Source organism: Chanos chanos, chromosome 2, assembly GCF_902362185.1.
Source record: "Chanos chanos chromosome 2, fChaCha1.1, whole genome shotgun sequence".
NCBI classification, from domain to species: domain Eukaryota; kingdom Metazoa; phylum Chordata; class Actinopteri; order Gonorynchiformes; family Chanidae; genus Chanos; species Chanos chanos.
In genome coordinates, this window is record NC_044496.1 from 6,536,272 (window position 1) to 6,551,749 (window position 15,478).

At 45.1% G+C, this 15,478-nt stretch overlaps 1 protein-coding gene across 1 annotated transcript in view; it reads left to right on the plus strand.

The window, feature by feature from the left end:
• Positions 1-15,478, plus strand: part of chd9 (chromodomain helicase DNA binding protein 9) — a 75,232-nt gene that overhangs the window by 48,947 nt on the left and 10,807 nt on the right. Inside the window, exons 12-26 of the mRNA XM_030765859.1 lie at positions 1,011-1,254; positions 2,398-2,574; positions 2,912-3,055; positions 4,247-4,502; positions 4,844-5,054; positions 7,486-7,681; positions 8,331-8,501; positions 9,121-9,306; positions 9,583-9,693; positions 10,107-10,303; positions 10,816-11,015; positions 11,373-11,532; positions 14,029-14,118; positions 14,728-14,831; positions 15,227-15,344. Of these exons, the coding sequence (XP_030621719.1) occupies positions 1,011-1,254; positions 2,398-2,574; positions 2,912-3,055; positions 4,247-4,502; positions 4,844-5,054; positions 7,486-7,681; positions 8,331-8,501; positions 9,121-9,306; positions 9,583-9,693; positions 10,107-10,303; positions 10,816-11,015; positions 11,373-11,532; positions 14,029-14,118; positions 14,728-14,831; positions 15,227-15,344 (2,565 nt within the window). The remainder of the gene's footprint in view (positions 1-1,010; positions 1,255-2,397; positions 2,575-2,911; positions 3,056-4,246; positions 4,503-4,843; positions 5,055-7,485; positions 7,682-8,330; positions 8,502-9,120; positions 9,307-9,582; positions 9,694-10,106; positions 10,304-10,815; positions 11,016-11,372; positions 11,533-14,028; positions 14,119-14,727; positions 14,832-15,226; positions 15,345-15,478) is intronic.

The following is a 15,478-nucleotide window of genomic DNA, read 5'->3' on the forward strand; positions in this document are numbered from 1 at the left end:
GTGAAATGTGGCGAGTTGCCACATCGGGTTGGAACATCGCCAGGCAGTGGCAGCAGACTGATAGAGAATGAGAATATTTGCACACGTCAATTAATGTTGAAACCGCTTCAATGAAACACCAGCTTCTGGAACAAAATGTTCGTCTAACACAACAGAAACAGAAGGAAGGGTCTGTCCTCTCCCCTCCTGCCCTCCGGTGTTTTCACAGAAGAGAGAGAGAGAGATACAGAGGGAGAGAGGGAGAGGTAGATGTAGTGCCTTATTGGACACCCTCAAGAACATTTGGATGAGTTCTCTGAGGTTCTGTGGATTGGACAGAGGCTAGAAAATTAATTGCGGTTAGCCTTGACTATTCCATCAGTTCTAATGAAGAACAGAGCACTATGCTCATTGAGTCATTTGTAGTGTTAAATCTTAAGTGAGTTAAACGTTTCTTGGAAAAGAACTCGGCCATAATCCATCAGAACGTTCCGGACAGAGCCGAGGCAGCTAGCTGCGTGTCTTTTGGGCCTCAGCTACTTACAGGTCGAATTTGGGTTTGTTATACAAACGTTTCTCACCAGTCACTGCCCTTCTGACTTATCTTTTCTGCCACTTGGGCCGCAAAAGTCGTGAAAAAATACGTCGTAAATATAGCTGATTCATCCATTCTGTAGTTCCACTAACTGGGCGTTTTTCCAAACCTGCTCCTGGTGCCCCAGAACTTTACACGTTTTAGGGCTCTCCCTGTCCTAGCACATCCAATCAGAGGTTAATTAGCAGGTGAGTTAATCAGCTCATCAGAGGTGTTAATTAACAGGTGGGTTGAACTGGGCGTGCTGAAGCTTAGCGTTGCCTAAAACGCGCACTGCTCCGGGCCCTCAGGAGAAACACTGCGTATCAGCGTGCTAACGCAGCGCCGCGCTTGAGAAAGCGCTTATGTTGAAGACATACGTCCTTCACAGGAAGTGCACTGGCATGTCCGCCCAGGGGCTGACGTCCCGCTTTGTGTTCACCGTGTGTGTCTGCAGGAGGAACTGTATCCTAGCTGACGAGATGGGTTTGGGCAAGACCATTCAATCCATCACATTCCTGGAAGAGATCCATCGCACAGGCATCAAAGGACCCTTCCTCATCATTGCCCCCCTTTCCACCATCACTAACTGGGAGAGAGAGTTTAAGACGTGGACTTTTCTCAACGTCATCGTTTACCACGGCAGCGTCATCAGCAGACAGATGCTCCAGCAGTACGAGATGTACTTCAGAGATTCTCAGGTAGGACAGTGTGCAGGCACACACACACACACACACACACACACATGGAAACACACACCTTCTTAAGCACACAAGCTCACTCTCGCTCTCCGTTATACACACACACACACACACACACTTATTTATAAACTGCTCTTTAGAAGCTGCAACTGTACAGTTTGTATTCCAGAGTGAGACACGCACAGATGCACGCTCTCTCTCTCTCTCTCTCTGTCTTATAGTCATAAGTGATCGACAAATATTTGGATGCTTTTAGGGCGAGTGACGCACGGGCACACACAACATACATGCAGACACACATAAACACTTACAGTACGTCGCTCACACAGGTGAGTCAGCTGGGTCAGCTCGTGCAGTCTTCTCACTGCAGAGAAGAGAATTACACATTCCTGCTCCTCTTAAAAGGATCCGCGCGTCATTCGGCATAATGGCGCTTTTTTTTTTTTTTTTTTTTTTTATCCAGAACAAAGGGCAGAATGAGAAAAGGAAGGCCGAACGCAGTGATACTATCAGGCTTTTAACACCGCACTTCATAACAGCAGTGGCTGACGCCTCAGCGTGAGGAGAGTCGAGCAAACAATGTCAGTGATTTAGAGAAAGGAGAGGGGAGAAAAGAGAGGGTATTGAAGGAGCAGGAGGGAGAGAGAGAAGCATAGAAAAAGGACAGAAAGAGTGAGAGACGAGCTTAGATTTAAGCACACATGCTAAAGGATCTGAAGGATGGCATATGTCAGCCTGCAGCCTCAGGCGTAGCCTTGGATTTCACACACTCACACACACACACACACACACACAAAGACGGTCTCACACACAGGCACACACGTATACACAAAGACTCACGTGTTTCAAGGCTACAGGATGACAGTAACAGAAACACTGAGGCCAGTTACAATGGTCCTTGGGGAGAGTATTAGACGCCTCAGAAACACACAAACCCATGAGAAATCAGAGGAGAATATAAAAAGACAACTTCACCATTCAGACATGCTTAGTCTCCTTTAGCTCATTTTCCATCAGTTTACGCCGAGTATAACGCTCATCTCAGACAACCGTCCCTAACCTCGAACTTCAGCCCTAACCGTCACCCTGACCCTGACCCTGAAACCGACTCCTGACCCTGAGCTGTTTGTTTGGTGCACGCAGGGTCGAGCGATCAGAGGTGCGTACAGGTTCCAGGCCGTCATCACTACGTTTGAGATGATTCTTGGCGGTTGTCCTGAGCTCAACGCTATCGACTGGCGTTGCGTGATCATTGACGAAGCTCATCGTCTCAAAAACAAGAACTGCAAACTGCTGGAGGGGTTCAAACTCATGAACCTGGTACGTGCTCCAAAGCTTTCAAGTCTTCTAAAAGTCGGTCACTAACTTTGTTTGTTTCCTACCTATTCTACGATTCACTCCCCAATGTTTCACTCACTTTCTATACCTCTCTCTCTCTCTCTCCTTTTCTCTCTCCCTCCTTCTTTCTCTCTTTCTCTCTCCCTCACCTCACCGAGATGTAAATAGTGGCGATCAGGTTTCTCTATGGTTAGCTGTGTTCTGCAATGTTTCAGATATGTGTGAGTGTTACTTTAAGTGGAGGTTGATTGTGTGTGTGTGTGTGTGTGTGTGTGTGCGTGCGTGGTGTATGATCCGTACCGTTCGCTCTCTGCTGTAGGAACATAAGGTGCTTTTGACGGGGACCCCTCTACAGAACACAGTTGAAGAGCTGTTTAGCCTTTTACACTTTCTGGAACCAGCGCGCTTCCCCTCAGAAAACACCTTCATGCAGGAGTTTGGAGATCTGAAGACAGAGGAACAGGTTTGTGTGTGTTTGTACAGGTATTGTTTGTGTTTTGTGTATGTGTGTGTGTATGTGTGCCTGTGTGTTTGTGTTTGTGTTGACTTTTGTTGTTTGCATAAAAGGAAACACAGTGGTCAGCGGGCTTTATAAAATGGCAAAATTCATCACCACATATAATTAGTTGAACCATATTTGCACAAAAACAAAAGCTGATTTTAAGAGGCCATGTGGCATTTGAAGGTATTGTCTCTGGCATTTTGAGAGCACTCTTATCAACAGTGAGATGTATGCAACAAAATATCATGGAGGGCCGAAATTTGGCTGGCATTGTTTTCTTCCTGCTTCACTCTGGAGCGCAGTGTTCTCTTAGCCCTCTCCTCCCCCTCTGATTGAGCCTAATGTGGGAATGAAAATCCTGTTTTAACCATCACAGGAAGCAGCTGACCTTCCGCGCAGGTCATGCTGACATCTGACTGGACAGCACAGCACAGTCCCCCCACACACACACACACACAGTCCACACACACACACACACACACACACACACACAAAAGTACATTTATGTGTCTCGTTTTTCCATCTCTGTCTCTCACTTCTCATGGTTTCTTCGTTTTTTTTTTTTTTGTTTTTTTTTTGTTCGGGTTTTGATCTGTGGTTTTCTAAACTTATAGGTGCAGTGCCTCAGAGTGTGTAAAACACAGCCGTCAGCTGATAGCTATTAGTAGAACGCGGGCTTTTACTGAGTCTGCCCATTTATCTAAATGTTCTGTGCCCTTAAATAGCTATAATACTAATACATTTACTTCAGGACGTGCTGCCTGAGTGTTTACTTCCTCCTTTCCTAGTTCTGCCTCATCTGATTATATTCAAGACTTGTGAGACGAACAGTTACAAACATAACATTTTCAGGCTGGGGTTTACGGGCCTGGAGGCTCTTTGCAAAAAAGTGGAAAAAAACCAAAACAAAACATTGACTTAACTTTGTGCGTATTTGCCAACATTTTTGACACTTTTTTGGGAGGGTGGGGATGGGTGGTCCGTAATGTTGATTCCTTTTTTTTTTTTTTTTTTACTTTCGAAGTTCTAACATCAGATTGAATAGTTTCTACTCTCGGTCCATGGGTTTTTTTTTTTTTTTTTTTGTTGTTTTTTTTTTTTACTTTCGCAGTTCAAACTTCAGTTTGAGTAGTTTCTGATCTCGGTCCACAGGTTCAGAAACTGCAGGCCATTCTGAAGCCGATGATGCTGCGACGTTTGAAAGAGGACGTCGAGAAAAAACTGGCCCCAAAGGAGGAGACCATTATCGAGGTGGAGCTCACCAACATCCAGAAAAAATACTACCGTGCCATCCTGGAGAAGAACTTCTCTTTCCTGGCCAAAGGAGCCGGCCAAGCCAACGTGCCCAACCTGGTCAACACCATGATGGAGCTTCGCAAATGTTGCAACCATCCCTACCTCATTAAAGGTACTGAACACACAGTAAACACTCTTCAACGGGACTGAATGTTGCAGGGCGTACCGAGCGGATATTAAGGACACTCAGCGTAATATACCCCATAAAAACAATTGTGTATCAGTTATCACTATCTAGCCCACACATACATACTCTCAAAGGCACTGAACACACCCTTTCCTCTCAGACTTATCACCCATCTGACCATACTCGCCTGTCAAAGGTGATATTCTGACACAGCCCTTGCAATAGCCCTGAGTGCACCTCTCACTCCTCTGCTCTCTGAGCCACTCAGGTCCTTGGCTTATGTTTGTGTGTGTGTGTCTGTGTGTGTGTGTTTTCGTTGACATCAGGTGCTGAGGAGAAGATTCTGGAAGACTTCCGTGAGGTGTACAGCCCTGCAGCCCCAGACTTTCACCTGCAGGCCATGGTACAGTCAGCGGGTAAACTGGTCCTTATAGACAAGCTCCTGCCCAAGATGAAGGCCGGCGGGCACAAGGTCCTCATCTTCTCCCAGATGGTGCGATGTCTGGACATCCTGGAAGACTACCTCATCCAGAGAAGGTAATGAAGATCTCTGTGGCGGAGGCTTCTTCTTTGACGTCCCTGTTCTCGATTTCTGTGTTTAAGGTTTTTTTTTTGTTTGTTTTTTTTTCCCTCGTAGCCCACATTTGTACCGCCTTTTTTTGCTTTTTTTCTTCCGTCTGTAGAGTCTCCTTAGTTCGTGCATTTTTAAGAGATTAAATAGCTGTTTTTTTCCCCTCAACGTTTACCCTTTTTTGTGCTTTCAAATGGCCCATCTTTTTTTGGTTATTTGAGTAATAACAGGACCGGTTGTTCATTCGGAGCTGTGACGAAGCTCAGCGCCCTCCTTCTAAATCTTGATCCTGCAAAATTCTTTTAAAAAGGGTGAAATATGCATTGTTATGGAAACATGCCTGAGGTGGAATTCCTCATTGGAATGCCTCCAGCTGTTGTTTCATACCAGCGCTAAAGATACGTTAGCGCGATCATGAACATAAGCAAGCATGAAAAGTCCCTTATTTACAAGCTTTTATGCATTTCATTCGCTTGTTGCCTCCTCTACCGCCCCCCTCTCTCTTCCTCTCTCTCTCTCTCTCTCTCTCTCTCTCTCCCCCTCTCTCTCTCTTTCTCTCTCTCTACCCCTCTCTCTTTCTCTCTCTCTCTCTCTCTCTCTCTCTCTCCCTTATTCGTTCAGTTCCCCTTCTTCTTCTCTTTCCTACCTTCGCTCTTTCTTTCCTTTTTTCATGCCTTTTCCAGCATTCTTTTGGCACATTAGCCGCGCTAGGCCCTGACAAGTGTAAACATGCTAGCTGCGTGTGTTGGTGCTGTTGCCAGGCTCGGTCAGGGTTCAGCAGGAGGGCACAGACGCCCTGGGGACACCCACAGCAGACACAGAAAGCAAGGGGCCCATATCTGGAGGGAAGTGGGTCATTCAGCAAAGGGGGGGGGGGGGGGGGGGGGGGGGTGTGCAGAGGTTGGAGACCAGGCCAGTGTTCACGTGCAAAAAGACTGTTCCTTGGTTACGAGCCAAGGCATCTTGTGGGTTGTCCGAGAGCTTTGAGTTCTGATTCTGGAAGGCTACTGAAAAAGGATTGAATTTGAGTCTGAATTAGGAGAAGCAGCAGCCGAATCAGACTGAAGAGGATCAGAAGATTGTCACTAGTCCTCTTATGTGAAATATGCCTGTGCTACTTTTAAAATGTGTGTTGTCAAAAGACTGAATCCTGCACTTATACTGACTAAGTACCAGTGCAAAGCTTATTCTAGAACTGTACAAATCTCATTACCTTCTCTTTGTGGTCACATTCTACGGTCAGTGTTGTCAGAGAAAAAATACCTGCAACAGTATGTTGGTGCTTAGATGCTTACTTAGATAATTGTGCTTACAGGAGTCAATCACGTTTGTTCCCTTGACCAGAACATGCTTCTTAGTGCACATGGGTCTTGGTTGTCCAGCTCTTTCAAAGTGCATGGAGTGTAAAGGTGTGCTGTATTCTTAGCCTCCAAACATCCAATAAAGGTTTCAAGTGTGGACTTCGTGACTTGACCTAGTGCTCATGGAACCACTCTTAATCCTTGTGCCGTTATCATTTCGGAGAAATTCATAATGGCCCAGAATGCCTTCGTAGACATTCGGTCACACCTCGACCATCTACCATAATAATTAAGCAGATGTACAGAAAGACCTCCTATACCACAGTCGAACCACTTCCATGTTCGATGTGTGGTCAGTGTCGGCCAAAGGCTCGCTTTGGCTCTGTCCAGACGTAAACCTGTCCAGATGTAAGGAAAAATAAATAAAATAAAAGGTGACTCATCAGACCATGTCACTGCCTTGCGTTCAAGGTTTGGTGCCCACTGACGCCTCTAAGTGCCATCTCTACCAGAATCATTAACTCAGTGTGTTGACTTACTGATGAGATGTGCAGCCAGTTCTCTGGTAATTTTTTTTTTTTTTTTTTTATCTTTTTATGTGTCTGTCTAACCCTGTGGAACATCATCAATCTGTGCCCAGCAGCCGCTGTTATTTCCTGAAACAGTCCATTTCTGTCTTTCAGATACAGTCCTGATTTTTTTTTTTTTTTTTTTTTTTTTTGTTTTGTATACTGTTCCCTGGGACGCATTAAATAATTTAGCCATGTCTATGACTCATAGTTCTGTGGTTCAAACACTAACGACTGTCCTCTTTCCCAGTCTGTTGGCTTTCCCCACGATGATTTAGAAAACACAAACAAATCAATGTGTTCCTTCTTTTTTGTTTGTTTGTGTTTTTTTTTTTTTTTAATGTTCAGACATCTTTTGTAGCAGAGGCATATTGCTAAATAGTATTCAGTCTGATCTGATTGGCGTGGACGGCCCCTTTTATTTGTGATTTGGCTGCAGGGAAAAAAAAAAAAAAAAAAGTCAATTTTTCCCTTTTTCTGTGTGCGTGCATTCGTCTCCATGTGAACGGTTTGCCTGCGGTTTTCAGATACCTCTATGAGCGGATAGATGGGAGAGTCCGTGGGAACCTGCGACAGGCAGCAATAGACCGGTTCAGTAAACCCGACTCGGACCGCTTTGTCTTCCTGCTCTGTACCCGGGCCGGCGGGCTCGGCATCAACCTGACCGCCGCCGACACCTGCATCATCTTCGACTCTGACTGGAATCCCCAGAATGACCTGCAGGTAAACATCCCCGTAAAGCTCTGTGTGTGTGTGTGTGTGTGTGTGTGTGTGTGTGTTTTTCCCTCGTGTGTGTTACCGGTATGTTATCTTTAAGTGTATTGCAGCTACATTAAGGGAAGGATCAGGGGCAGATGTCACTCTGACTAGCGGGTCAGTGTTGGGGGGATTACAAGGTCTTGTTTCTGTGGCTCACATTTGGTCAACTCACAGGCCAACTCAAGAGTGAGTGGAGCCTGCACTTACCTTACCAGGATCAGCTTCTGAAAAGAGAACACAGATTTCGACATGTGTTTGTGTATCATGTGTTTTGTTTTTTGTTTGTTTGTTTTTTTTGCGGATGTTAATTAAACATTTTTGCGTATGATTTAGATCCAGAACTGTTTGTATAATAGGTGTAAATGAACTACGGTTCTGTTAGCAGAAAGGGCTGAGACAGCAGGGTTGACTGACTGGGATACAAGTCCAAGTTTCATCAGTTGTTTATTTTTTCTTCAACGATTGTTGATTAGGATCAAAATGATAAACGTGCAGATTTGATTCTGAACAGGAAATTGAAGCTGAGGTCATCACCGGTTTGCTCAGCTTCTGTAACAAACACTAAAGACCAATATTTTTTTTTTTCTTCTTCTTCTTCCTCTTCACTGTGCAGGCTCAAGCTCGCTGTCACAGGATTGGCCAGAACAAGGCCGTGAAGGTTTACCGCCTGATCACCAGAAACTCGTACGAGCGGGAAATGTTTGATCGCGCCAGCCTCAAGCTGGGATTGGACAAGGCCGTGTTGCAGAGTATGAGTGGGCGGGAGAACAGCTTAGGGGGCGGGGTAAGTTCCAACAGTCCAGTTCAGCCTCAAGTCACAGTTTAAGTGTGCGGCTGATGTAAAAGCTTTGCTTATTGTGTATGCATGCTTAATCCTAATGCACGTAATGCACCGGTTTTCTTTATGGTGTCATCAGTTTATGATATGTGTGGAATTTCTTCAGAGATCTGAATGACTCTGAGCTGTGTCAGATAGTTTAAGTGTGACCATTAATCACGGGTCAAAGACCTGATACTAAAGCGTACATGAGTAATACTTCAGCTATGTGTTCCCGTACGGTTATTAAGTCAGGATGTAATAGCAACTGCTACAGTGAGTCTAGATCCTTCATGGTGAAATATGAAGCTTTTAACAGTAATTTGCATGAGTGCCTAATGCAATAGACTTATTGTAACAGACTCAACAGACAGTAACAGCTACAATAACAATGCTAATAACAATGCTAATGCTAATAATAATGCTAATCATAATAATTCATTATACACAGCAGGTGCAAAAGCTTATATTAGCTTGATAGCGTGCTAGATATTTCTAGCCCAGTGAAGAGAAACCTGACGTTGCATGTTTTCCGGAGTTTTCCGTCTTCCTGCGCTTACATGGCCGTTGTCCTTGCTTCCTTCAGCAGATACAGCAGCAGCTGTCTAAGAAAGAGATTGAGGACCTGCTGCGTCGTGGGGCGTACGGCGCCCTCATGGACGAGGAGGATGAGGGCGCCAAGTTCTGCGAGGAAGACATTGACCAGATCCTCCAACGCAGGACCAAGACCATCACCATCGAGTCGGAAGGACGGGGCTCCACTTTCGCCAAAGCAAGTCTCTCTTTATTCTCGTAATCTCTCTCTCTCTCTCTCCCCCCCCCCCCCCTTGGCATCCTCTGGTCATCCCCCACTGACCCTGAGAAGTAACGCTTCCAGTTAGACTCACTGTGTGCTGAGCTAGTCAGAATTACAGGACCACCTTACCTTTAGCTGCAAATGTGTCCTTTTTCCTCAGATGTCAGAGTTTCAGTGACGGTATTTTACAGCCGAGTGCACTTTTGGAGGAATTAAAGAAATGTTGGTCTGTGTGGTTTTTTTTTTCTCTAGGCCAGTTTTGTAGCATCAGGGAACCGAACAGACATCTCTCTAGACGACCCCAACTTCTGGGATAAATGGGCTAAGAAGGCAGAGATTGACCTGGATACAGTCAACGGCAGAGTAAGAAGCTTCACACGCACTGTAGAAACTGTCCACGAGAATGTCTGGCCTCACTCACCGTTCCTCAGCTTACACACTCTCTCAGAACCCCCAATATTTTCATCAAAAACAGTGTTTATTTTTAGGGAATCAAGAAGTCTAATTGTATGTAACTCCTCACACAGTTTAATGGAGAGCTCTGCTTATTATTATTATTATTATTATTATTATTATTATTATTATTTTATTTTCTTGTTCGACATTAACGTTTTCCCTCTCCTGAGCTGTACAAACAGGATGTGATGCTGGTAACACTTCCCTTAACAAAGAGCATCAGTAGTCTGACTGTATATAATGTAAAACTTGTGTGAGCAGTGTTTTGCCCCCTGTTTGTTTGAAACACGGGCCTTTCGTGTGTTTGACCGTATTTCCAGAATAGCCTGGTGATCGACACGCCCAGGGTACGGAAACAGACGCGGCCGTTCAGTGCCACTAAAGACGAGCTGGCCGAGCTGTCGGAAGGAGACAGCGAAAACGACGAGAAACCCAAACTTCGCAGGCCACACGATCGCCTCAACAGCTACGGCCGCACCGAGTGTTTCAGAGTGGAGAAAAACCTCCTCGTTTACGGGTTGGTTTGTGTGACGGAACCAGAAACTCACTCTGAATATCATTTAGAAGAAATATTGACTCTCTGCGTGGAAAAACTGTAGATACACTCATCCTGTTTTCCTTTCATGACACTGATCGACAGTTCTGTCATGCCTGTAACAAACGGATGATTGTATTCACTTTTGTAGCCTTCACATTTCTCCTCAGAGTGCGCTGTGAAGTATTAGCCCTAAAAAAAAAACCCACTGAGATTCCATATGTGGTTGCCAGCATATGTCGTGCAGTCGAGCAAGGCTGGAGTAGTGGTTTTCGAGAAACAATCAGGCTAAATGACATTTGCATTCTGCCTTTTCTGTTACAGTATTTTCCCAGTAGTTTTTCCAGACGGTAATTTACCACACAGATCAGCACCCCTTGCAGTTCGTTGTTTCTGGAAGTGTACTCACCTACTGTATCTTATTGTCAGCTTACTCTCAGACGTTTGATTTTTGTCTCTCTCTCTCGCTCTCTCTGTCTCTCTCTCGGTCTCAGGTGGGGCCGATGGAAGGACATCCTCCTTCATGGGCGTTTTAAGAGGCAGCTGACGGAGAGGGACGTGGAGTCCATCTGCAGAGCTTTGCTGGCCTACTGTCTGGTGCATTACCGTGGTGATGACAAAATCAAGAGTTTTATGTGGGACCTGATAGCACCGACCGAAGACGGTCAGACCAAGGAGCTCCAGAACCATCTGGGTGAGTTTGACCCACCATACTGACCAATCAGGGTTTGGGTTAACTCCACGGTCTTGTTATTGCCGCCCACGCTGGGTCAGTCCGACTTCATGACCTTTTAAAGCCAATTTAGAACAATTTCGTTGAGGATCATTTTGTGTATTTTATGCGTTTTCCATGCAAAAGCTCCTAATTAAACCTTGAAATGGATCGAATCCCGAAATGACCGCTCAGAGTTGTACGTAATTTTTCTGCAAAAACATTTATAGCATTTTCCTGTTTCGTCATTTCACATTTTAGTGATTTAACTCAGGACATGTGTGTATGTGTGTGTGTGTATGTGTGTGTGTGTGTGTGTGTGTGTGTGTGTGTCTGCAGGGCTCTCGGCACCCGTGCCTCGGGGCAGGAAAGGTAAGAAGATGAAGACCCAGTCCAGTTCGTTTGACATCCAGAAAGCCGAGTGGATCAGGAAACACAACCCAGAACACATGTTGTCAGACGACGGATACAAGAAACACCTGAAACACCACTGCAACAAGTAAGCACGCTCGCACATGTCTCTGACGAACACCAACAAAGTTTCCTTTCATCTGGCGGGGGGGGGGGAGAGAAGAATAAAATTCCTTTCGTCCTCTGTCAGAACACACGTCAAAGCCTTCCCATCCAGACTAGGTCAGGTGCTGTACAAACATAACACTTTGAAAGAAAACAAAGATCAGAGATGATTGTTGTGGTAGATGACATCATTGGACTTGGCTTAGACTTTCCCACTTACGAACGGTTAAGGTTCGGAGATATATAGACTGTGATGTAAAACTCAGTCATACCGTATTTCAGAATCAGTCAGGGTCCGGCACCGGGAACTGTCATAACAATATAAAAGTCAATTTTAGTTTTCCAAATGAGTTGAGGAAAACCCCTAAAGCCTCAAGTGGCTTTTCCATTCAGTTAGATGTTGGTACAATTTGTCTGTATAAGTCTAAGTGTATGAGTGTAAATTGTCCTTGTGGTAGTTGCTGGTGTAAAAGTAGGGTGGAAAAACACAAGCCTAGAGCTGCTGAAATGGTTTTGATGGTTGTCTTGTTTCTAAAGAGGGGATTTGATTTTTTTTTTTTTTTTTACGTGGCTTTGATGATGAGAGCCTGGGCTTTCTGCCTTTCATGGAAAGTTCCCCACTGTTCTCGGAGGGTGGCCTCTGAACCCCACGGATGGTCCGACAAACACACACACACACACACAGACACACACACACACACACACACACACACACACACACGTGAAGTCACGCATGCTGCAGCTGACTGTGCTTGCGTCTGCGTTTTCTCTCTCGGTTGGAATGCCGGCTGTGTGAACTGGAGAGTTTGTGTCAAATTGACCTGAATAGTTTTGTTTTTTTGTTGGGAGGGGGTGATAATGACAGCGAAAGTATTTTTTCCCTGTTAATAATTAGCTTTACAGGAATACAGTTGGTGTTTGTATTAAAATATTTGTGTGTGATTGTTAGAGGGTCTTCATAATCATACTGAAGGTGGAGAAGTATGCTGACAGTCACATGCCTGCTCAGACCTGAGAGAGAGAGAGTGTGAGCGAGAGTGAGTGTAAGTTTATGTAAGAGAGAGAGGGAGAGAGATGGTGTGTGTGTGTGTGTGTGTGTGTATGAGAGACAGACACTGTGTGTGTAGTGTGTGAGAGAGAAAGAGAGACTACGTGTGTGTGTGTGTGTGTGTGTGTGGTGTGTGTTAGAGAGAAAGAGAGACTGTGTGTGTGTGTGGTGTGTGTGCGTGTGAGAGAGAGAGAGAGAGAGACAGACTTTGTGTTTGTGTGGTGTGTGTGTGTGTGAGAGAGAAAAAGAGACTGTATGTGAGAGAGAGAGAGAGAGACTGTGTGTGCGTGTGTGTATGTGGTGTATGTGAGAGAGAAAGAGAGACCGTGTGTGTGTGTGTGTGTGTGTGTTTGTGTGCGTGAGAGAGAGAGAGAGAGAGAGAGAGAGAGAGAGAGAATGAATGAGAGAAGGAGCTATGTCGGTCCACCAGGGCTTCGGCTGGCTCTGTGAGAGCAGACAGCTCAGCACCTGTCCACAGCGTCTTAATCCCACTGTCCCTCACACACACACTCCTGTCACTGCACACAGGGGCAAAGCCTCTGGACTCCTCACACACTCTCTACCACAAGCCTTCTCCACCCACACAGTGTGAAAGGCACACCTTACACAAATGACTTTATTAGCATAAAAATGAACTTTCAGATTTGCTGTGCGCTGGATTTTTTTGTGTGGCTGATGTAATTGGCTCTGAGTAAGGCATTGCTTTAAAAACTTTTTATATATATATATATATATATATATATATATATATATGTGTGTGTGTGTGCGTATGGGTACGTACATAGGCGTGTGTGTGTCTGTGTCTGTGTGTATGGGTACATACATAGGCATGTGTCTGTACGAGTGTGTCCGTGTCTGTGTATGGGTACATACATAGGCATGTGTCTGTACGTGTGTGTGTGGTGTGTGTGTGTGAGAGAGAGCTGTTCTGCACATTCAGCGTATTGAGCGAATCTGTTGGGTTAGTGCCTTTGTACACTGGGAGTTAGAGCCATGCCTTTGTCGTTTGTCTCTCTTTGTGTGGCTGTTTTTCTATGATGATGCTTTGTTCTGACCGCTTAGCTTGTTCCAAGTGTTCTCTCTCTCTCTCTCTCTCTCTCTCTCTCTCTCTCTCTCTCTCTCTCTCTCTCTCTCTCTCTCTCTCTCCCCCCCCTCTCTCTCTCTCTCTGTATGTGCGTGTCTGTGTTTGTGCGTGTATGTCTGTGTATGTATTTTTTTTGTGTGTGTGTAGGAGTACATGTTTGCTGAAGTTTGCCCATGTGTGGTTGTGGTTTGCTGTAACAGAGAGACTGTTATTCTGCTTTGTACTGATTACTTTATATGTGGCCAGTTAGTTTTGACTCATGTCCTGCTCCTCTGTGCGTGTGTGTGTGTGTGTGTGCGTGCGTGCGCGCGCTTTGTACTGAGCTCTCTCTCTCTCTCTCTGGTCAGGGTTCTGTTGCGGGTCCGAATGCTGTACTATTTGAAACAGGAGGTAATAGGAGCACAGTCACAGAAAGTACTGGACGGCGTGGATGCCAGGTGAGCTCCCTAATGAACTTTGACCTGTCTCACTCTCACCACAGTATCTTTCCAGAACTTTCCCCGAGCCTCCCTTGGATTTTTCACTGTGTGACTGTGTGAGAGAGTCTGTAACTTTGTGGGTCTGCATGCATAACTGTTCCATATGATTATGCATGACCATACGTGTTGATTATTTTAAAGACAACTAACTTTAGTGTGTAACTAAAATGACATACCCACAAATCAAGTTGCATAATGAAATCAACTGGGTTACACTGTAATTATCATTAGTAGAGACATCTATAAAATCACAAATTATGCTCTAATTTCCTCGCCACTCAGCGAAAAGTGGACATACTTCAGTGTGAGAAGTGTATGTTTGATCTGTCGCCCCCTGCTGGTCGCAGATGGATCAGTCTTTCTGTTGTAGGATTCCTCTGTTTACATCTTGTGTATCTGTGGGTTTTTTTCTGTTCTTGTTCTACGTGTTTTCACATGTGTGTTAAGTTTGTTTAGTTGTTTTTTTGTTGTTGTTGTTGTTGTTGTTGTTGTTTTGTTTTACTGTGTGATAACTGGTGTCCTCTCTCTCTCTCTCTCCCTCTCTCTGTGCTGTGTGCTGGTTTTCAGTGAGATAGACATTTGGGTGCCCGAGCCTGACCATGCAGAGTTACCCACACTGTGGTGGGATGCTGAGGCAGACAAGAGTCTACTGCTCGGAGTCTACAAGCACGGTCAGTCACTGTCAAAACTCACTCAGCACAACACTCTCTCTCACACACACACACACACACACACACACTCCAACACATGCCTACATGCACACACGCACTCCCACACTCTCATTCGTTCACAGTCACTCCCACGCGCAAAACCCACTCACACACACACTCTCATACATGCTCACGGTCACACACATGCAGAGTCACTCACTCACTCACTGATTCTCTATGTCTGATAAATGCAGTATCCAGACCATAGACAGAAGTCATAGCAGAGTATAGCAGTTTGATACAAGGCCACTGCTGATAGTCCCAGTCATCTTTGTACTATCCCATCAGATTTGTTTTGCTCTGGTTACTGTAACACGAGTGTGTGTGTGTCTGTCTGTCTGTCTGTCTGTCCACAGGCTATGAGAAATATAACACCATTCGCGCGGACCCAGCCCTGTGTTTCTTAGAGAGAGTGGGGCGGCCCGATGAAAAGGCCATCGCTGCTGAGCAAAGAGCTAATGACTTTATGGATGGGTAGGTAACACACACACACACACACACACACACACCGTCGAACACAAATGCAAACACGCATACAGAGCCAGTTAACATGAATCTTTTTGTTACTTTTGTTTATTATTGAATCATTAGGATTTCTCATAATTTAG